This window comes from Anopheles maculipalpis, chromosome 2RL (assembly GCF_943734695.1).
Source record: "Anopheles maculipalpis chromosome 2RL, idAnoMacuDA_375_x, whole genome shotgun sequence".
NCBI classification, from domain to species: domain Eukaryota; kingdom Metazoa; phylum Arthropoda; class Insecta; order Diptera; family Culicidae; genus Anopheles; species Anopheles maculipalpis.
Genome location: NC_064871.1, coordinates 53,521,282 through 53,544,723, shown reverse-complemented (window position 1 = coordinate 53,544,723; position 23,442 = coordinate 53,521,282). Strand labels below are relative to the sequence as shown.

The window sequence follows — 23,442 nt, the reverse complement described above, 5'->3', positions numbered from 1 at the left end:
AGCACTGCGTGAAAAACGGCCAGAATACTCATCACGCCACGACAATATTATTCTGCTGCATGACAATGCTCGGCCACATGTTGCGCAACCTTTGAAAAACTACCTTAATACCCTCAAATGGGATGATTTACCGCACCCGTCGTATTCACCGGAGCTGCCGCCATCGGATTTCCATGGCACATGGATTGGCTGACCAGCAGTTCTCATCCTATGAACAGATCCAGAATTGGTTGGATACTTGGATTGCGTCGAATAACCTTTAATTTTTCCGAAAAGGAATCCGCGATTTACCCGAAAGGAGGAAGAAAGTAATAAATAATAATGGCCAATAGTTTGATTGACCCAATTTCTACAACTAAAAATTCCACGGGTAAAAATAAACATAAGAAATTGCGCACCTAATAGTTTCTTTCTTTTAATTCGGTAACCAGTGATCTCCCTATTATGCAGACCTACTGATAAGCTGGAGTGATGACTTTGATAGGAGGTCCCTGTAAATGTATCGAATGTCCGGAACCGGAGGGGTGGTGTAAACTTGAGTAAACTCCTTTCCCTTAACTGGAGCTCATCTATGTCATCTAACAATAATCCGGGACTCGTAATACAGTCCTTATTAAAACGAACCATCGCTATTGTGTACGTATGTCGCATTAGACTGTCGTAATACTAAAGAGGCCGAAATCTACCGTTTTATTTTTTTAACTTTTAGTCCTTTATTTAAGTTTATTCATCGGATATCGCTCTACATGAATTTCTTAAAGTTATATCAATTTCTAAGAATACGCAAACGCTCATAAAACGCGGACTTTGATACATCAATATTGAACAGTTCGGACTCACCGTTAAGCGCACCACACAAAACATTTAAGGGATCACTTTGGCGGAAGTTAGTTCCATAACTCAAAACATGTAGTGGTCTGAAGGTTCTTGTCGATACCAAAAATTGAAGCTAACTTAATAAAATAGGTGCAGCAATCGAATTGTCGAGATATTTTACGAAAAACACACAATGGTTGGACCTAACCTAACAACCAACAAACTTGGTTCATACGATGGACGAGTTTCGCTGTCGCTCCAAGGGAACGTCCTGATTGCAAATCGCGTGAGTTTTCATTGGATTGCTTCAATACGCTAAGACCATATTTCCACGCAATGGCTCTGCACTATATAAGCATACTCAAGGGAGAGGGAGTCAGGGAGCATTAAAGTATTTTAATGGTAAATGGTAAAGTATTTTAAAGGATCGCGAAACTCTCTTGCTAAAGTAGTAATAATTCAAGTAGAGTAATAATAACATCAACCAATCAGTATTGCACTGTAACTCATAGTATAGGGTTTCCAGCTGGTCTCAGCAAATACTTACAAATTTGGAAGGTTTAACATAACTTGCTATTATCCAATCAATTTGTTAGTAAAGATTCAAATTTCGTAAAGGATAAGCAAATTCCGATTGTCGATGCCATGTAAAAATTGTTCCGCCGCACACAGTTTGGACGAATTTCCCTGAAGCTTTGTTGATTGGTGATGAAAAACTGACAAAGGAAACAAAACCATTCATTTTAACCTTGATTGGATTGGAACTGGTTCCAAAACCGTGTAACTAGAACCTCCAGTGGAACTGGGAATCAAAGAACTATCCTCAAAACTTTATTTAAGGTCGATATCTCAAACTAGAAGAACAATAAGGGTATCAGACATATGAACCGCTACAATACAGAAATACTTCGCATCTTTATAATATTATTGTTGATTGATCTTGACAAACATTTTCAATAAAGCTTTTATACGGAATATGTGCTACAGTGTTTCTTTATTGATTCTTTATTGTTTATTTCAAGAAATTGTCTAAATATGTGTAACGTTTCGCATTGTTAAAAAACAGCTTAGCTGTTCGTCCGATAAATGGCACTAAACCCATTCGGGGAATTCCAACGGCATCTTAAATCTACTTTGTAAACAAAAAAAACCCACCAAACGGTTCCATCAGCTGTACGGTTAGCTTTGGCGTTCAAAAACCGGTTCGAATGCACACCTTGGTGCCTCAAGGTAGTGTTAATCCCCGCAGTAGGTGTGTTGTGTATTGTAACCGGAACCGATTCCTTCCGCAAAACACCTACACCATTCGCGCCATGTTCCGGACCGGACCAGTCATTGAACTCTGACCACTTCTGACACGAGTGAAGATGGTCGCAATCTCAGGTTTCTCGCTAAAGATCGCACCTCTGCGTCAAGGTTAACTGGTCTCGGTTGGATGGTACACACAACCACAAAGTCCGAAGATCGATTCGATAGATACCCCATTTGGAGGATCGAGTGTGAAGAATCGTTTCGCGTGAGATCGTTATGCGGAATAGTTTTGTTGGCTAGGAACCGAAAACGAAACCAATGTCAACAAGACGTGCTTGTCAAGGCTTTTAGCGTACTTTATAAGCTAAATCTCTGGAACAGTATAAATAAGAACGGACTGCATAGCATCTTGCGTAGTACCGCTAGAAGCAAGCTGTGAATACAACGGCTCCAATAAATAGTCCAAAAGCAAACGAACTGTGATAGCACACCATGTGGTCGAGGACTGTTGTCGTCGTGCTTTGCTTAGGGGTGACCCTTGCCGTACCTATCCAAAACGCTGGACCATCTGGAGTATCGCCATCAACGAGGTTGGAATTGGCAGAACCCAAACCAAGCTCACAACCAGAGGCTCGATTGGCAAACGATCCGGAAACGGATCGAAACAAGAGACATCTTGCCTTTGGAGGCATCGGTATAGGAGTTGGGTTGATCGGTGGAGGTTTCAGTCCATATGATAACTACGGACACGGAGGATATTTCGGAGGACACGAAGGATTTTACGGAGGCCATGGAGGTTACTACGGAGGAGATTTCGGAGCACCCTATGGGTACGGAGTACCTTACGGCTATGGCCCTCCTTACGGCCTCGGAGGGTTCCATGGTCCGTATGGTGGGGGAGGATACGCCAGTGGGTACCAATATGGATACGGATCGGGATACAGTAGTGGATTCTTCGGCTAGTAACATCAAATTGAAAAAGGGACACCCTTTGTGCGCGGCGCAGTAGTTCTTAAACCATTTTTCAGTATTAATTTATTCAAGGCAAATAAATTATTTCACTTTCACGCGATGCGTTTGGCTGTGTTTGCTTTATTTCGTGACACTTTACACCAAGTGCCATCACCCGCGATAATGCTTTTCGACTTTGGAGTTCCCAACAGCAAGCTCAATTTGCAGGGTAAACACGATTTGACATTATTCAAATTTATCTTACGCGGCGCACAGCCACACCACCGCTAGGCTAGGCAAATACTTTGCAAACCAAAACCACAAACATCACGCCAGCCATCCGTTAATTACGCGGAAGATTTATGGCCCTGCGCGACGGTTCCGGTAACGGCGGCGCTTCGTGATCGTGATAAAGATCTTAAACAACGAGTTGCGGTCACATTTACACATCAGTAGAAAGAAGGCTTGGTGAGTTTTTACATTAAATCATCCTCACGATAAATGAGGCTGCTCGCCGTATATTGGCATATTTAATTACAATGCAAAGAGTTTTTTTTCTCTCGTATCAAACTAATCAGAGCCATTCGATTCTTCAAACTTATCGACCATTTATTATCCGTAACCCGTAACCATAAAACGGTTCTATCAATTGAGCGCAATTCGAATGTCCCTCCGTCCTTAACCAGTCCTTGCATTGAGGGAAATGAAAATTTTATTCCACAGTGCTTAATTTTTAACAACAAACTGGCTCCGGTTCCCACCCGACCACTAACCCAAAACTGTGCAAATACTTTTTAAGGATGTTCTAAAATTTTATGTCCCCCTTTCGCTTGGCCACAAAAATCAAACCGAGATTTGATCAGAAAGTAATTCACCGAAACTCACGCCGCAGCTAGGCAGCTTCTTCAATCGAACTGGGACGGCTTGGGAGGGAACAGGCCGGAAGATGAAACCGTTAACTTTCACCAACAATTTCCTTCTGCCTAATTGAAACTTAAGCACTTCGCCCCTTCCGGCACATTTCCACCGCGACGCAAACGTGGCACCGAGTGAGCTTCCCGAACCCTGGCACAGTGGGAGGACAGGCCGAATTTCGCTCGTTCCCGTGAAAAATCGCAACAATGCTGCGGCGAGTGGTCGAGACGCGATGGCAAAATAAATTCACGCAACTTTCTGCCCCACGCAGAAAGAGTCTCCCCCTGCCGTTCTGCACGTTCCGGCCGATTCCGCGCGCAGTCAATGGTAGGAAATTAAATAAATTTGTAATAAATAACACATTTCTACAGCATCCCTTCAACGACGACGCGGCTGCTGCTCAAGGGGTTGCGATTGATAGTCCTGGTTTATTTGTGGTTATTCGCGTACCACCTCCGCAACAGTCGGATGTTTCGCTTTTCTCGAACGAGTTATTTATCTAAATTGCTGCCGCCAAACATGGGGCAGGCAGCAAATTGTTGGAAAGTTAGTCGCTGCTAACCGAGCCACCACTACCACCGGTACCGACCGAAGAGGGGATGCAATCGACCGATCTGGCAACAACATTCCGAAGCGAATAGAATCGGCCCAAACTTTCGCCAACTGTGCGTGCTTTAGTAGCGAAAGTTTTCTTTTCATTTATCTGACTTTTCCGAGCACACAGCACACGCAAACGGATTGTCGATTTATATTATGGTTTCGTTTTCTGTTCTTGATGTTTCGTGCGATCTCGTTTGCCAAAAGTTCTCGCGAGTGTCAATTTTTCCAGCCACTCACATCAATAGGCCACATACACAGGCGTGAATATACTCTACGCCAATTCATAAATCAAACCACGGCTCAGTAAGAACCGCCACGGGGGAAACCGGGAATCAAGTAAAGAGTTATATGCCAATACACTTTATTGCGTTTGTGTAAGAAATGTTCGGATGCTAGCCGTCGGCTGTATCGTACCCAGAGAGCCGTGCCGGAAGTAGCGTTTAGTTTTGTTCGCCCACACTTAGTCGTACGGGATGCGCGAAAAGAGACGTAAACTTTGGTCCCAAAGATCAGCCCACGAGACAAAACGCGCAAAGCGTAAAAGGAGCGCGAAAAAAGGTAACCGATACGAAGTAAAGAAAAACTGACAATGAGAGAAAACGCAAGAAAAACCCGCGACCGAAAAGCTGGAAAACTTTATTACGAAACTTTTTCAATATAACCGTGAGGCCACATTTCGGGACGATTTCCATCAAACGCGCTATTCCGAGGATGGATGGCGGATGGTGTCACGCAACACACACACACACACACACACACACACACACACACACACACACACACACACACACACACACACACACACACACACACACACACACACACACACACACACACATAAAAATATAAACATTCCAACTCTCATGTCCTGTCATGCAATGCTTTGCCGGTAGTTGCATCAAATCGGTGCGGAAGGAAGAAGTAGTGTTAGCTTATTGGCCACTTTTGCCAATCGATTTATTGGTTATTGATGGTGTGCATTGTTGCGGTAGATCAAACAATCGTTTATCTGTAATCCACCTCCATCATCGCACCGAAGCTAATCGTTGTATTGAATGGGACAGTTGCTGTGTGGTGAACCTCAACACAGATTTGAAGATTGCCGTCTAGATCAAGGATTCTTAAACTATTCGGTTCAAGTCGTACTGCTGATGATTGCATAGTTGGGGATTGTTGAATATGATGGATTTGAAGGCATATTCGAAGTTATCCATAACTTCAAACCTCTTGATTTAAAAGAAATAGCTTAGGACTTCAGAACATCAGCCGAGCTCGACAGGAGAATATGCAGAAGGATTTTATGTCTCGTTTGTATGGAAGGATAATGGAAATGTCGTTATAAAAATGAACTCTGTTAGGATTCGTTTACAAAACACCCTACAATTGTGCAAAAAGACAACGTCCTTCATGCCATTTATATACTCCGACAGGCCAGTTAGATGCTTGTGTATGCTATGTTTTTTTAATACTTTTTTTAATACTTTAATGGACGTCACACTCGGTCTTTTTGGTAAAACTTATAATCTATTAGACAACATCCTTTTTACAATCAACGATGCTAGTTCGCAGCCTGATCTCAGCCCCTGCAATCGATCACCCGATCCCTGCCGAATTTCCTTAGGGTATTTTCGACTTAAGATGCTGTCACTTACATGGCAACAGTGAGCTTAAGACCCTGAAGATAAAACACAATAGCGTACGATGGAGAAAGATCTTGCAAAGACTAGATCGAACACGTTGTCGCCAAGTGTGATCGTCTTGCTGTTTTGGTTATTAATCTAATGCGTCGTTTCGTGGCCTACTGCCTCTCAGCTTTTCGCACGGCTTGAATCCTTTCAGCGAAATTTTTCTCACTTTGCGACAATCACCCTGACTACCGGAGCAGCTGTAGACTGCTACTTGGGCTCCAGCCCCTCGAGGGAAGAATGCTGAATGCCAGCCGACTGTTAGTGGCGAGGCCGCTAAATAGCCACATTGAAAGTCCCATGCTACTTTCAGCTGTCAATCTCTAATGTTCCGATATTTGTGATGTTTTCGAAGCTGACCTGTCTAACTTAGTGTTTGTGAACAATAAAAGTGTCCTGTGTATAAGTGTCCGCTGTTAGAGCTTTAATTTTATTTGTTATTCTCAACATACTTTTACGATGTCGGGTGGGCCTTGTGGCCCGTCGGTCAATAAACCAAATTATGAAATTATGAAACATTATGGTGATCTTACCTAAAAGGACATCGATGTATTAAAATAAATATTTGTATAATTTTCGTGTTTTGAGATATTAGCGATCCGCTGATTTTCCGTCAACATAATGCCTTTAAAAACTTGTCTGATTGTTGGTTGAACTGCAAGCAAATTCAAAATTAGTTACTTCTTCTACTTGGCTTAACGACCTTTTACCAGGATAACAAGCGGAGTTTCGAAGAGTCGGACGAGCAACTGATGCAGCAGTTATCCCAGTCGGGGGAAACTCGCAAGTTCTACAGGATGTTGAATGCGGCACGGGGCGGTTTTACTCCCATGATCGCTATGTGCCGCAGCGAGGAAGGAGATATCCTGTGTGACGAGCGAGAGGTGATCAACAGGTGGAAGTGCTTCACCAAACTAGGCGCAGGAAGTAGAGGAGTGCAAAACTACGACAGCCACCATGACGATGACGTGGTACCCCCACCAACCCTTGCTACAGATTTCGTCGGAAGCTACCAAGCTGGATTTGTTGGAGGAAAATCGACAACCGACCAAATCTTTACTCTACGGTAGATCCTCCAAAAATGCCGCAATCGCTACGCACCACCTGTTCATTGACTTTAAGGCGGCCTACGATACCATAGATCGAACCGAACTATGGAACACCATGCATCAGTACGGATTCCCTGGGAAGCTGGTACGGATGTTAAAGGCCACTATAGACGGAGTGCAGTGCAAGGTGAGAGTTTCGAGCATGTTGTCGGAATCGTTCGAATCTCACCGTGGTCTGAGGTAAGGAGACGGACTCTCCTATTTGTTGTTTAACATCGCTCTGGAGGGTGTCATGCGAAGCGCGGGCTTTGACATCCGGGGCACGATTTTCACCCGATCTCTTCAATTCCTTGGCTTCGCGGATGACATCGACATCAACGGACGGACAACTGCGGCGGTGTGCCAGGCGTACACCCAACTGAAACGCGAGGCTAATAGAATTGGATTGAGCTGCTTGCCGGAGGCTCTGACCTTGATAGAGCCCGACTCGGAAGCAGAGCATCAGTTGATGGCGTCGATCTCGAGATGGCAGACGAGTTCTGCTACCTTGGTACGATCGTAACTTCGGACAACAACGTAAGCAGCGGAATCCGAAGGCGCATTGTTCAAGGGAATTTTGCCTACTACGGACTTCACAAACTCCTGCTATCCAGAAGACTCTAATAACACACGAAATGTACGATTTACCGCACCTTGATACGTCCGGTAGTCCTCTACGGGTGCGAGTCTTGGACTATGCTGACGGAGGACGCCAATGCTCTCGCCATTTTCGAACGGCGGGTGCTAAGGACTATCTTTGGCGGTGTGTGCGAGCAGGGAGTGTGGCGAAGAAGAATGAACCACGAACTAGCTGATCTGTTTGGCGGTGCTGACATCCTGACGGTAGTCAAAGCCGGAAGGATACGTTGGCTGGGGCACGTGATAAGGATGCCAAACAGGAACGACCCGTTCGGTACGAGGTGTAGAGGAGCACAGCGAGCTCGTTGGCTGGATCAAGTGGAGTCTAACCTATCGGAGATCGGATGCAGCCGTGGATGGAGGACTGCAGCCCTAGACCGAGTTTCCTGGAAACTGATTGGAGACCTGGCCATGTCGACGCGACGTGCTCAATCTTGAACAGGCCAAGGAGAAGAAGAAGAAGAAGAAGACTTGCTTGGTGATAACAACGAAGTTGGATAGTCCGGATAGGATTTGAAACCCGATATTCCCGCCTTGTGAATACCGGTGTCGTTGTCGCATCACCACAGAACAGTCTAAGAAATTGATTGTTACAAAAGTCAAAACTCTATCAGCCTAAACTTCATTTATTCTCTCTGGTCTGAAGCAAGGGAATGGACTTTCCTGTTTGCTCTTTAATATCATTCTGAAAGGTGTCATGCATGTCGCGGACTTCTCCATCCGGAACACCATTTTCAGCCCATCTCTCTACTTACTTTACTACTCAGTTTATTAATAAGCCTTTCATCCGCCATGCATCAAAAAACATCATTATACTGACGCATCTGGAAATGTGCATTAATATTACCCTATAATTAAAACATTATCTTCTGCGCAATGAATAAATTACTACCACAGTCTAGCTGTATAACGAAATGCACCTGTTCAATGTAATTCTCTCGCAAAACATACCAACCTTTAAAAAACAACAACACCAAATGTTGACTTTCTAGAGGTGTTAATTGCAAATAGGCTAGGGATCAATTATTAAAATTAGTCCCACTCCGGTCAATCGGTCAACGGGTATCGATGAATTTGAATGACACTTTAAACGGCGCTGTTTGGCAGCACGCCTTCTTCTATCTTTTTTTTTTTCGACCAACACGCACCAGACAACGTGACACATCATTTAATTACTATTTACGATTAATTGTACGTCCCCAAACGGGATTGAAAGGGTAGATAGAAAAGGAAAAAAAAAACAAACTTCAAAGTATCCCACCGACAGTTGCTGACAGGTTTAGTAATTGGAAATTTAATAGCATTTCTAATTGATTACGTCCAGCCTTTGAAATTCGCTCATTACCCGAACCGTGTGCCACGTAACGTAACATACAATTTTCCACTTCCATATAAGTTTTATTCAAAATTATTTAATCATCATATTTCGTTGAACATATACAAAGCACATACACTTTCCCACAAAACAGTCGCAAGCAAAATATTTGAATGCTCTTAAAATATTCATCATGAGGCACAACACCAAAGGGAACGATACTATAGCGCCCAAACTTTCACATAATCCACTAGCAGCGAGGCCGATTTGCCTCCATCCTTGTCCAGGTTCCACGTCGGCAACCATTGGGCGCGCCCATTCCAAAAGTCTGTTGCCGCTTGGGGTGAGTTGTTGGTCCACGGTTTGCCACCGGGATTGGTAGCTGCATCGGGGAAAAAGGCCACCCCACCGACTGCCAGATTGATGATGAAATGGAACTCCTGGTCGAATGGAGCCATGCGCGTACCGTGACGCCATGGATTTTCCAAATTGTGCTTGCCAAAGTCGCCGCGCGTCCAGAAATCACCCTCGATCGTAGCCAAATCTTCACCGTTGATGCTCACCGTAATGTTATCGGGCGTCCACACGAAACCGAATGTGCTGAAGTTTTTGTTAAACTCTTGTTCCGGCAAAGCATTCTTCGTCAGCGTGGTCGTCGGGTAGCCATTGTACGATGGATTCGGACCGAAGTGTAACGTTTGCCCGACCTGACGCGTACCGATCTGTACTCCGTTGAGGTAAAGGTTTTCGTTGCCCCGCGATTCCATCAGATCCATCTCGCCCGAAGCAGGCCAAGTGCCATACACGTTGCGCTTCGGCAGTAACCAAATGGCCGGCCATAGCCAGTCACCGGTCGGCAACTTGGCACGTACCTCCGCCCGACCGTACTTGAAGTTGAAAGAACTGATCGTACGAATGCGAGCACTCTTGACCGGATTCACTATGTGCTGCTGATTACCGACCCGGACACAGCCGTAAAATGCATCATTTGTGCAGCTGTAAAGAGAAGGTGCCAAGAGGGACAAGAAGTTATTATACACCTCATTAGACACTACACAAAAAATCGTATTTTTGATAAGAAACTGTACCATTATGGTGGTTAGTTAGTTTCGTTATCAAATGAGGGTTATCGCTGCCAAAAAAAAAAAAGAAAAAAACTTACTGGTCCGTGGGATAACTGCCCTGCAGGCTCAGCGTACCGGATGTCATAAAGTTCAGCCCAAACTGGTCTGCAGTCAACGTGGGCCGAATGTTGAGGGCTCCATCCTCCACGAACGAATTGGACCGATTATTGGTGTACCACTGGAACTCCCAGTTCTGTGTGACACAAACACATTCATTACTATCCCTGTAATTAGTTCTCAGAATCCTCTCCAAACACTTACACCACCACCAGCCAACGTATTCTCATGTTCCCATTTCTCAAAATCGAAGAAATCAAAATTGTCCTCAAATATAAGCTCGCCGCTACAGAAAGTACGGCCTCGATCGATCAAGCTTCCGCTGGCCGTCGTTACAGAGCGCACACAATCGCTAGACGCTGCTGCAGGTATCGTTGTACCGGTTGGTTCGTCCGACCAAACGCCGGTTGCCAATAGCAACGACCCGATCAACAAACGTAGCGAAACGATCTGCATCATGCAATGCTTTGTTGCTTGGGCATATAAATACACAGACACTCACACAAACACAACCTACAATACGCAGTTACCGGTTGGATGCTGGCGCCAAACACAAGCGATCCACCCTTACCAAACCCGGCGAGAACTGCAGCGATACTGAGTTCATCGACGCTAGTAGAATTCTGTTTTATAACACGGCGGCTACAGAACACCAGGCGTCAGACGCTGTCAAACTGGTTGCTTGATCGTGAGCCATATACGTGGAGCACGTGCGGCGCTTCACGCTGTAATACGCCGAACGATTGGAAGCAGCCAAAAGCAGCTAGTCAAATTAATGCTGATTAGTATTGGGTTGCTCTGAAAGTCATGCAGGTAAATATAGAATAGTACAAAACGATCGTTTTGTTCTCTGAATGTTCTGAATCTTAATTTTCATCAAAAATCTTTACCATCTTTATGTTGATATTAGAGTAATGTAGCTTCCCGTAGTACTAGCTAAGGGAAATTATGGCTCAACTAGCAATGGCATTAAATACGTCATTTTTTATATTCTTTCATCATTACAATAGTAGATCACCAGATCATGGTACTCAAATCATGCGATGTGCAGTTACCCATTCTGTTGTTTCAAGTTTTGTCTTGCTGCAAAAACAAAATGGTTGCTGTAAGTTGCCTAGTTGATTAAAGTTTTGGAAAAAATGGTTCAACTCGTACTATAAGTTTAATGAGCTTTAATGAGTTCTAATATTAATAAAATGTTTTGGTTCTAATGTAGAAAGGCTCTTCAATGCATTGTAAAACTCAACGATCGTTTGTTGTGGTAAAAGACAGCGATCCAAACAGCTCTTTCCCGAAAATACTCCACTTTTAATTGATGTTTTGGTTCGCATCTCACTCATAACTGTTTAACAATTATCAGTTATCATCAGTCATTAACAGATTGACCTAATAAACTCAAACTTAACAAAAAAGTCCCTTTTTCTTGAGATTCTTCTTCTTCTTGGCGTAACGACCTCTACAGGTCACGACGGCCATCGAAATGGTTACTAAACTTGCCGATACCACGTAGTTGGTTAGTCAGTTCTCACTACGGGGGAACGGTCCGGATGGGATTTGAACCCGGTCCTGCCGAGAAAACACCGGCACACTTGACTCTTCAAAATTAATTCACCGTGTATTTGAATTAGAGTTGCGGTTATATCGCATTTGTGAATCCTTCTACCAACGATCTCAATATTGGGCAAGTTAACCAGATTTAGGGAAGGCTATAACAACGATGTACACAGGATACAAATGTTGGGATTTGACTTTTATTACTTTGCAATGAATCACATCGAAGATTCTTAAAAACATGGTTCAATAATTTGCTCAACTGGAACCAACATAATTTACAAAAATTACAGCTGTTCAGTAGCTTCAGCTACAGGGCAAACCTAGACTATTTGTCATCAAAAGTTTAGTCAAAAAACTAGCTTCGCAACAGTATTGCTATGCTATGCACCGCTGCGTAAAATGAAAAAATGCCCATAGCTGCAAAAAAATATGTATATAAAACTGTGACAACGAAACTTAACCACACTTTTACGACAACCCAAGAGACATTGGGATTCACTGACTAGTATCATTGATATGCCACTGCATGGCCCTATTGAATCATTTCGTGTTCGGTGCTTTCGCTCACCTCAGCGTTACTCTACCTACACATGCTTTATTTACCATACTTTGTTTTGTCTATACGACACTCTTGTGACTATTAGACTTCACGACGAGTCTTTACAGAACCAGAATAAACCAGTATTCGTAAAGAAAATTTACATTTAAGCTAAACTAAATGTGATCGGCTGCAATAACGCTGTCGACAAATTGTTTTGCTTCGTTTGTTTTTATGATCGATGGGAAAAACTGAGCGAATTGACCAAATTGATCACTCCGGAATTCCCCGCGGGAAACAAAAAATCACACTGCATTGCTCGTATATGTACCAGTGCCCGGATCAGCGCCCCTTTACGCTATTTATCTCTTTATGTAGCAGCGAAACATTTCTCGTCTCATGTCTCAAAACTGGTTTCGTGGATCTTTTATTGTTGCCCAGGAAGCAGATGTTGCAAGCAGAGATTGTGCTCACAGCAAACCTGTCCTGCGCTTGCCTTTTTATTGCTGCTCATTCACTTTGCACACTGTCGTGACTGATGGTGCAATATTTCATAACTAGTTCCGTTTAATTAGGCAAGGCAATGCGCACGAAACGATTTATCACCTAATTAAGCGAGTACCAAGGCAACGATTCTACTTACGTCAAATGGGTAATGAATGAGTTTTTAAATAGCTAAAGGATCAACTAGAATCACTAGCACAGCTACTATTTATTAACAACTTACTATCCCTCAACTACATTTGGTTGCGTGTATGCAAACCAACCAATCGGGACTTGTTATTCAATCATCATTGGTTTGCCCCAAGAATCCACCAAAATCTCCCCTACATATCATAGGGCCCAAACCCGTACGTAGTCCACCTGCATCGATGCATCCTTCGAATCGCTGTCATCCAGCTTCCACGTGGGCAACCAATCATTCTTACCGTTCCAGAATTCGGTCATTGCGTTCGGTGCTCCGTTCTGCCACGGTTTGGGTGTCGGATTGATATCGTCGTCTGAGAAATACTCCGACCCACCGACGGACACCGAAATTTTGAAGTAAAACTCCTGATCGAACGGTGCCATAATGCTGCCGTACCGCCATGGATTATCAATACCCGGTGCGCTGATATTGAAGTTGCCCTTCTGCCAAAAGCCGGTCCCAACCTTCACCGTACCCGTCTCGATGTCATTGATGCTGAACGTTATGTGGTCCGGTGTCCATTCCATCTGGTATCGATTGAAACCGGTATGGTAACCCTTGCCAGACTCCGAATTGCGCGTAAACGAAGTGCCCGAAGCTCCGTAGCCGGAATCGTACGCAGCATTCGGACCAAACTTCAGTGTGGACGTGACCTGCTCAATCCCGACATTGATGCCATTCTTAATCAGATCCCGATTACCTTTTGATTCGAGCAGATCGATCTCGCCGGATGCGGGCCAACGGCCGTACGCGTTCACCTTTGGCAGAAACCAAATCGCTGGCCAGAGCCAATCTCCTGCCGGTAGTTTGGCGCTTACCTCAACCTTACCGTACTTAAACGCAAACGATTCGACCGTCCGGATGCTGGCGCTCTTTACCGGATTCAGTACCTGTCCGTGGGATCCAACCCGTTCGCAACCGGCCGGTGAATGTTTGGTGCATCTGCAGTAATGAAAATGACAAAATTAATAAACGTGCTTCATTCCACCCTTCACCCGGTTGCCTTACTGTTCCGCCGGGGATCCACCGTGAATATTAAGAACGCCGGAACGCAGGAAAGGTTCACCGAACTCGTCCACCGTCAGCGATGGCCGAATAAACAAGTTGCCCTCTCTGACGAACGAGTTCGTTCGGTTATTGGTAAACCATTGAAACTCCGAGTCCTAGCACAAAGCGTAACAAACAACTGGGTTGTCTAACTGGGACGATAAGGCCACAAAATAGTGCTGTCCTGCTTACCGTATTGCCAGCGAGCGTGTTTTCGTGCTGCCAAGTATCCAGATCAAAGCCATCGAACGTATCCTCGAAAATGAGATCCCCAGGACAGAACGGACCTATGGCACGCGGAACACGGTATTATACTCACTAGCTAATGGTTCGAAAGAGTACGCCTGTTGGCACTAACTTGCCCTACTAGTTCCCGGCACACCTACCTGACGGTGCCTTTAATCCGCTGGCAGTCGTAAGGGACTTTTCCTGACACTTGGAGCTGGAGCTTGTCTTACCACCCGAAACAGTTCCGGCCATTAAAAGAGCCGCCAAAAATAGGCACATCACCCTGGTCCCTGTTGTCTCACTCATCGTAAACAGTATTCCAGTTTAACAAGAAATTCACTCTCAGCCCTCCCACTGAACTGTCCTCAGCAGCCCACCTAACGCTAGTCTTTTATACCTCATCTTCCCGACGGAGCTACGATATATGCGACGTTCTACTTCACTGCGTGGGAACTGGCAGCATCAGTTAGATTTACAGCATAATTATGCTCGTCGGGCATTGATTTACCACCGGGCACGGTCAACATCGATCATTTCCCGGGAAGGTCACATACGCTCAGCATGCTGGCTGCCGGGGACGAGACGCGTACAACACCACTTCGAGGAAGTAACGCGCCCCAACGTGTGAAAGTTGGAGCATCCCAGCATCAGGTTGCGACAATGCCCAGCGCACACACACGCACACACGCACACAGACCACCTGTAACGAGATTACTATCGAAAGTGTCATGTTGGACACGCCGCATTCATGATGATGGCGATGATGGGCCACCGCTGTGCCATGAGTGCATCCATTCAACGGTTGTCAGATGCAACACCATTAGCAACGGACTGGAACGGTTAACGGTGGATAGGGAAGGGGGGATGGGGGGGGGGATGGTTGGTTCGCGATAAGAATCGGACACTGAAGTGAAACCAAAAGCTTTCGTCAGATGTGGGCGTCAGTTTAATGACATTGTGCAACACCACCCACCCCCACACCCGGTGTCACATAGCAGTTTGCGGCAATGGACAATCGATCTGATAAATGATTTACTTACTGACCGGTCAGTATCGGGTTAGAGTTCGGTTGGCAACTCATGCCCATGTTTAAAGGTTCGTTTTGTTCACTAAACTATTATTTGATTCTATGAACCGTACCGTGACTCAGAACAGGAAACAAATTTCCGGATGACTTGTTAAAAAAAAAACAGTATTTAATGACCTACTGGAGTTTGAACAATGAATTACGCTTCCGTTAAATTTAAAATTCAAAAATTTGTTTATTTTGGTTATTCGTTTATTTTAATAAAAACCGACGCACTGATTAGCCTTCTCGGTGATGTCGACGACGAAACCAACACGGTCCTCCATGACTGAGAGCATTGTTCGAGACCGGAGCGACCTGGTTGTTGAACTGTTGAGGAATCCAACAAAGAAGGCAAGTCTGATCCGTTGAATGTTTTGGTGGACGTATAGTCCAGGCTGCAATTCCAGCAGCGTAGGCGTGTAACTCTACGTTGAATGGATTCGAGGCGCACCTAAGATGGAGTCGAAGAACGCCACAACGCTGTGCTCGCGTGTGGTGACCTCCTCTCCATCAGCGATCGAACCAGGGAGCAGTATAGCGACTTGATGCAGAGGAGATCATGGAACTCCCGCGCCATGATTATAACCAAGCCTTGCAACGGTATGATCCTCGAAAGACAGCTTCGTATCAATAAGCACGCCTAGATCTTTGACACACTGTTCCCCACAGGGATCAGTCCGATAACCGAAGAGTGAAGAGATTCTTGGTCGGCTAAAGGTGATGGTGACACGTTTGTCGATGCAAGGAGATAAAGTGTTGCGCTTACAACAGGAATCGAAATCACACAGTGTGGTATGAAGAGTACGATGGTCCTTTGGCTTACGGATCTGAAGAAAAAAAATTGTATCATCCGCGTATAAAAGACCTAAAAATAATTGTATGGATTTAAGGGTAGGATAAAAACGACGTATAAAAAATTCAGTTTTTGAAACACTGCCAATATGATTGATTGCTTCTCTGTCTTGATAACCGAACCGACTTGATCTGATAGAATTTTACCGAAAAAACATTATTTGTCGTTGTTGATCAATCCTCAATAAATCCAGGAATCCAGGGAACGGCACAACGTAAATGATTTTGTCTTGAGCATGGATGACGAGTTTGGAATCATAATGCCATTCTTGTTCAGGATATTCTCCACGATTTTATCGTTATTCTTGCTATCGTTATATCGTTCTTAAATCGAAGTTCCAAGATTCGAATCATTCTCCGGATGTAAAAAGATGTTACAAAGCTTGAAAACGGCAGTGATCAGAAGGGCCACAAGAACTTCTATTTCTGAGTTTGGGAACAAAGCTCAGGTTGCTAATAAATGATAAATTTAAATTGTTCCACTGTTAAGGCTTGTCATATGTCACACACAAAAATGCACTTTGTTCAAATCCCAGGGTTTAATGTGAATATTGTCAAACGAGTTTTCAACAAAACAAACACCAAACACATTTAAAAAAAACTATTGGAAATCAGTTACTCCAATAATCCTACCAAACGTCGAAAAGATATAGATTATATATTTGCATGTTTGTTTCCCTAAATTTCGACATTTTGTCTATTTGAATATTTAGTTTATTTTCAACGGACTGCGAGAGGCGGAAAGATACAAAAAGTACACAATACATTAATAAACGTGGACGAGATAAATCAATATAGAGATCAGATCAGATCAGATCAGATCAGAGGCGCCAATTCGGATACAGCCAGTGAATTTCTCTACGTCGAGCATCGATCTTGCTCGGAGCGATCTCGGCGGGTCGTGTAGACTAAGCCTATACGCAATTTCGCTCGTTCAACGACGCGAGGCCTGGCAGCGCACAGCGTCGAACGTAGTCCACTTCCACCCTCCAGAAGCGTCGGGCGAACCGGGTCACTTTACACAAGATGGATTCCAGCCGGGCCAGCGGATGAGCAGCGGATGGCCACCATACAATTGAAGCGTATTCTATAATCGACCACGCAAAAGAGCAGTACAGCATTTTGATGCACACCGGGTCAGTGAAGTCGCGAGCTATTTGTTTTAGTAAGCCGATCAGTTGGTTGCCCTTAGTGGCGACGTGCACCAGCTGGTCGTGGAAGCTCAACTTCTCGTCAAGGAGCACTCCCAAGTCCCTGACACAGCTTTGCACCATTAACGTAACCACAACACACTTCTCTACGCACATTCAAGACCATTCTTCGAGCACCAGGACTGGAACGTGCTCAGAGTGGCTTGAAGGCGGAGTTGATCTCCGTACAGTAGGTGGCTGGCTGGAGGAAGCTCCCGAGTTACGTCATTGAGGAAGATGACGAAAAATAGCGGCCCCAGGTTGCTTTCTTGAGGCACCCCCGAAGAAGCATCGATGCGTCGCGAAATGTGGGATACCACTTTCACACAGTATGATCGAACGTTAAGGTATGAGCGCATCCAGCCCAGAAGACCAAGCTTTTGGTAGTTATTGAGCAGCAAGGAGTGTGGGACACTGTCAAAAGCAGCTTGTCCGTGTACACCGCGTCGATCTGGGATCCGGCATCGATGGTTCTGTGGCAGAGGCTGACGAATTCAACCAGGTTGGTGGTGGGTGAGCGCTTAGGGACGAATCCGTGTTGGCCAACGCTGATGCACAAGCAAGGTAAAGCCGTGATAGTTATTGGCGTTTGATTTGTCTCCCTTTTTGTGCACGGGGACTAGCCACGAGGTTTTCCAGCAGACAGGAACAACACCGAAGCTCGAAAGAACGAAGCTAGGACAGGCGCAATGGTGGCAGCACAACGCTTGTTTTTTATGCAAGAAAATTTAATCAAAACACAAAATACAAATTCACCATTTCCAGCTCAATAAAACAAACGCGTGCATGGCTCGCGGAAAATCCATAATGAATCTTTCTTTAGTCGAACATCGAAACGATGAAGCACCGGTGGCAACCGGCAAAACTAAAATACCTTCAAACTATTAATCTAATCAATTATTCAATTGTTCATCGAACCGCAATTTCTTTCGCCAAACGGCGACGATTTAATATCTAACAAAAAAATTAAACAAAAACACCCCAAACACACTACAAGATTAAACATATTCCACAAACACTGAGAGCGGAAATAAAAATAACGGAAATAAACTTTTTGCTCGTTCTAAATCTAAATCCTCAAGCGGACAATTCGATGCTAAAACGAAATCAACGTGAATTATTTCGCTTCCAGTCGCATGAGAGAAAGAACGACAAAGGTATAGTATTTGCACTGGCGCACAGGAGCAGCCGTGTACCGCGCCACTCACCATTTTGCTACAAATCTAAGCTAGAATTTTATGCTGCAACAAACGGAATGCATATAAAATATGCAAAAGTTTCACAGCGCAATGTCATTTGATAATGCGGAACGATTGATCAACTTTTCACCGATGTGTGCCGGGTTATGCTATTAGTTTTATCTCTGCAGCGCTCGTTGTGTGTTCTATACTTCATCTATCTATAACTTTCCCGGCTCATCTCACAGGGGCCCGCCAGACAAATGGTTAGAAATGATAATTAAATGTGCGCTGAAGCGGCAGCAAAGCTTCTAACTTTGCTCTTCGTTATCGTTGATATTTACGCTTCCGAACAGTGAACGGCTGAAACATAAATTATCGCAATGATTGACACACATTTTTTCTCCTGCGCTCTGGTTGTTTCTAGCTGGTTTATTTTCTTTTCCACTTAAAAAAGCACATATAACCACCACTTGCTGTGGTTCTTTCTTAATGAATAAAGTCGTAACCCGGCAAATAATCACACAGTACAACGGTTATCTCGTTGGGTTTCATTTTAGCAACAATGTGTTTGATCTAGTAGCTCTTGCTGTCTTATTGCCGATAAGATAGCAGTCGTCTTACTGAATAATCATACCACCATCTCCGGTTTAACCCAAACATCAAAAGATGTTCGCGATGTAATACCGTACTTATGATCGTACAATGGTTGTTTCAATCTTGTTAATGGTCTCATTATGTATATGGAGATAAAAACGAGTTCTTTTGTTTCAATTTGTGGTTCTCGTTGGTTTTTTTTCCTATTAAAATCTGCATCCTTACCTGCCACTAACTTCATGTCTTTAATTTTTAAAATCTCGCTACTTTACTTCTGCTCACATTTGGCTTTGGCTTTAAGGTACTCATGTTTTTCTTTTATGGTATATTGGTTAAGCTACTTGTTGGAAGACTAATAATATTTGTGCCATCGCCACCCTCCACCGCTAACCGCGATGCTAACTTACGCTATCACACAACTATCGCTGTGCTTTGTTGTACATGTTGCACCATTTCGTCAGTACTACATGCGACATGTATGGTACGTACGACAAATAAAAACCCTTATATCAATGTAAAATAAATCAACACATACACTGCACACGGGCGAATCACACTATAAGTCAGACCTTAATATTCTATTGTCTAAGTGTGGCACACGGTTGTCCGGCGGGATCTCTTCGCCGGTGGTGTTTGTCGATAAAGTATCGCTCGATCTCGGCAAAGCTTTTGCCAAACGTTTCCGGTACGTAACAGTAGATGTAGGCCACTCCAGCAAAACACGTGCCGGCGTACAGATAGAATACACCGCGTATTGAAACTTGCTCCAGTAGATAAGGAAAGATCTTGACCACAACGAACATTAGTACGTACGCCACCGAAACGGTTAAGCCGCCAAGCTTTCCCTTAACCTAGAATGGGAGTAACACAAGAACAAACCATCAGCAAAAGGTTCAATAAATCAACGCGCACATCTGTCGGCAGCAGTTCTCCACTACTCACATCTGTCGGCAGCAGTTCTCCAATCATCGTCCAGGGTAGCACAAGATAACCGAGAGCACTAAAGCAAACATATCCTAGCACGCATGCCAGCAAGATGTAACTACCGACCACTGTATTACCCAACCGGGTGTGCAATAAATCAAGGTACAGGCCGCCAACTATCATGCACACACCCATGGCCAGTCCCGAGATGCAGAGCAATGGACGTCGGCCATACTTTCTCGAGCAGCCGGACGTTATGATGGACATGATGAAGCGTATCAAGCCCAACACTACCAGTGCGGTGTACTGATTGAACGTGGCACCCGGCTCTTCATCATCCAGCGTTGCTTCGTTAATCTGCTGGAACACATTCAGTGCATAGAAGATGAGCACATACGCACCGGACAGCTGCTGGAACAGGAACACCAGCAGCAGGATGGTCATTGGACGGTAAACACGTGGCTGAAGGAATACCTTTAGCGACAGTGAGTTTATGGCACTCTTTGCTTTTCCGATCGCCGGATGAGACTGACGCGTCGGTGTTGTGTTTGAAACAATTTGTTGAAACTGTTCCTCGGCCAGCTGAAAGACAATACCACGCCACATATTAGATGAACAAATTTAACCGGAAAAAACTATACCCAAAACTCACCTTCTTATTGCGGTACAACCAGTAAAGAACGCTCCGGGCTTTGGTGGGATCCTTCTTGGTGAACGTAATCAGCCAATGTGGAGATTCGGGAATTAGCAGAATCAACAGAAACGTTACAATGGAAAATCCTGCAAAAATGTAAGCTATCGCTCGCCAGTCAAAGAATACCGCTAAAGAGAGAAAAAAAAACAATTACTTGACGCTTTCGGCTATTTGAGAGAAAATCACATTAGGAAATCCTTACCTAAAACGCAGGTAAGCAGAATACCGAACGAAACAAACACACTGTTCGCACACAGCAACATCGGGCGCAAGGATACGTGTGAAATTTCGCTCACGTACACCAGTGCGACGGTTGTTAGTCCACCGGACGTACCCAAGATTATGCGCGCCACATAGATCATACCGACGTTCGAGGCTCCAGCAATCAAAACCCAACCGAGCGCAAACGGAACACAAGTTGCCAGCGAGATCTTCTTCCGTCCGAACTGATCCATCAGTTGGCCAACGACGAGTGAACCGAGCGGCAAAGCGATCGTCACTACCGACGCTATCCAAGATGCTTCATTGCGCCCGATCAAGATTGGACTGTCCGGTTCGGAAAGCTGCGGCAGAAGAATGGCTGAGTACGTCATGTTAATGCCCGCCTGGACGACGATCAAATTCACCAAACATGTAGCAAGTATCTGGCGCAAAGAGAAAGCAAGAGAGATCAATTGCAATAAACCATTTTTTTTTTTTTTTGGCTTAAGATTCACACCGACTTCCTACCTGCTGATATGCATCCTTCCAACCAACGGTCGCTAATGGTTGGTTAGGTTCGTTCGTAGGCGTTAACTTTTCGTTGGTCACTTCAATCGAAAGCGGCTGTGCTTCTGGATCGTGCTGATCTTCCTTGCGTTCCTCATCGCCACCGTTAAGTATTTCGGGAATGCCCATCGATTTTTCGATTCCACCCTTTCCGTTTTCGGTCGGTGCCATTCTGACGGTGTCGGTCACGTATTGGTTGGATGTGCTAGACAGTGTGTCATTGAAGCAGTGTCCCACAGAACTGTCAGCAAAAGATGATGCTACTCTACTGCCGGAAGGCGATATGCAATGGGCTTCAGCGTCGCGGTGCAATCAGAAGATAAATAACCCTCTCTTGTTTCATGGAGATAAGACCGGCTGTGTTTGCTTTTACTGGCAATCGCTGGAAAGAGAAGTACCCGTTTATTAGAACTGGAACTGCTTTGTCTGGCTAATAAGCGTTTATGGTCGGTGATTTCTACTATTAAAGAATCAACGAAAGCTGTCAACTGCGGTAAAGATAAGGTGACAGGAATGGGACAAAAACACTTCCATTTAATCGTTACATGTCTGTTGCAGTGCTTAATTGTTCATTAAATAATTAATATGATGTAAACAACTTTTTGTCCATATTCAAGCTTTACTTTTCATATTCAAACATGAGCTTACATTTATCTATGAATGTAGGGAAAATATTTTCAGATCATTCGTGAAAAAATCTAAAAATGAAACATACAAAACAATGTATTGCGCGTGATTATAATTTTTCAACAATGCACCTACGAAAGTAAAGTTTTCCAAAAACTTGGGCCAACAAGGAAGCATTCGCCTTCCACTTTTCATAGTTTCTTATCGATACTACGTACTTTGATAATCAGTCCTCACTACAATAGAAAGGTCCGGATGGGGTTTTAAATCCGGTCCTAACGTGTAAGGACGTGCGCCGCTGTAGGCACACCAGCAGAGCGTCCCTTTGAAGTCTAAAAGCAGATGCTATGTGAAGAACAATATTCCAATAAAATTAACAATAAACCGAACTGTCCTGCCAATACGGCATTGTAACGTCATAATTAATATTACGTTTGCTTGAAAAATAAGGACTTTCGACGTATTTTTATCATTGTCTAGGTCATTTTGTTGCTATTTTTAGTGACTGAAAGCAGCATTGGGTGGTTACCAGGCTAAAAACTATTTTCCTCCAAGTCGAACAAAGGTTGCACCACAAGGTGTCTGAAATGTAGTGCCTGTTTCAAACCCTATCTCGATCAAATTTCATATGACTTGCAACACCAAGTCCAAGAAAGCTTCCACATCCCCAAGCAAAAATTGCCTTCATTGTGGCATCATTGCAAAAGAATTGCTCTTGAATGAATCTGCCAAGTAGTCTTCATGCGCTGTATTGATTTGACCTCCAAACATTAATAGTTTGTTGAAGACTTCGGAAATTAAGGCTACAAATGTAAGCAACAAAAGTAAGAGGAAATTTAAATATATACAACAACTTTCTCACACGCACTAATCGCCTTGAAAACTTTGTTGTGCGTCTATCTTTTTCCGCATATACTAATCAACCGTACACGATTGTACCGCTTAAAGCACGTGCTCAGCGAATGATTGTGATAATAATTATTATTGTGATAATATTAGTTGCGTTCGTTCACTATTGACGCTCTTTTTTCATACCGGACAGCTCAG

General features: G+C 44.1%; 4 protein-coding genes across 4 annotated transcripts in view; all 4 read right to left on the bottom strand.

Annotated features, from left to right (window-relative positions):
* Positions 1–23,442, bottom strand: part of LOC126559858 (cytoplasmic phosphatidylinositol transfer protein 1) — a 183,280-nt gene that overhangs the window by 125,562 nt on the left and 34,276 nt on the right. The gene's annotated exons all lie outside the window — the stretch shown is intronic.
* On the bottom strand, positions 9,477–10,897 carry LOC126558247 (beta-1,3-glucan-binding protein-like). The gene is made up of 3 exons (XM_050214225.1): positions 10,646–10,897; positions 10,423–10,577; positions 9,477–10,256 (listed from the first exon to the last, which is right to left on the bottom strand). The coding sequence occupies exons 1-3, from the start codon at positions 10,895–10,897 to the stop codon at positions 9,482–9,484; spliced, it is 1,182 nt and encodes a 393-aa protein (XP_050070182.1). The 3' UTR covers positions 9,477–9,481.
* LOC126567264 (beta-1,3-glucan-binding protein-like) lies at positions 13,368–14,802 on the bottom strand. Its single transcript, XM_050223496.1, has 4 exons — positions 14,655–14,802; positions 14,461–14,555; positions 14,230–14,384; positions 13,368–14,163 (listed from the first exon to the last, which is right to left on the bottom strand). Exons 1-4 carry the CDS (start codon positions 14,800–14,802, stop codon positions 13,368–13,370), a joined length of 1,194 nt encoding a protein of 397 aa, XP_050079453.1.
* On the bottom strand, positions 19,961–21,939 carry LOC126557630 (facilitated trehalose transporter Tret1-like). Its single transcript, XM_050213480.1, has 5 exons — positions 21,730–21,939; positions 21,203–21,644; positions 20,959–21,128; positions 20,325–20,888; positions 19,961–20,233 (listed from the first exon to the last, which is right to left on the bottom strand). The coding sequence occupies exons 1-5, from the start codon at positions 21,937–21,939 to the stop codon at positions 19,961–19,963; spliced, it is 1,659 nt and encodes a 552-aa protein (XP_050069437.1).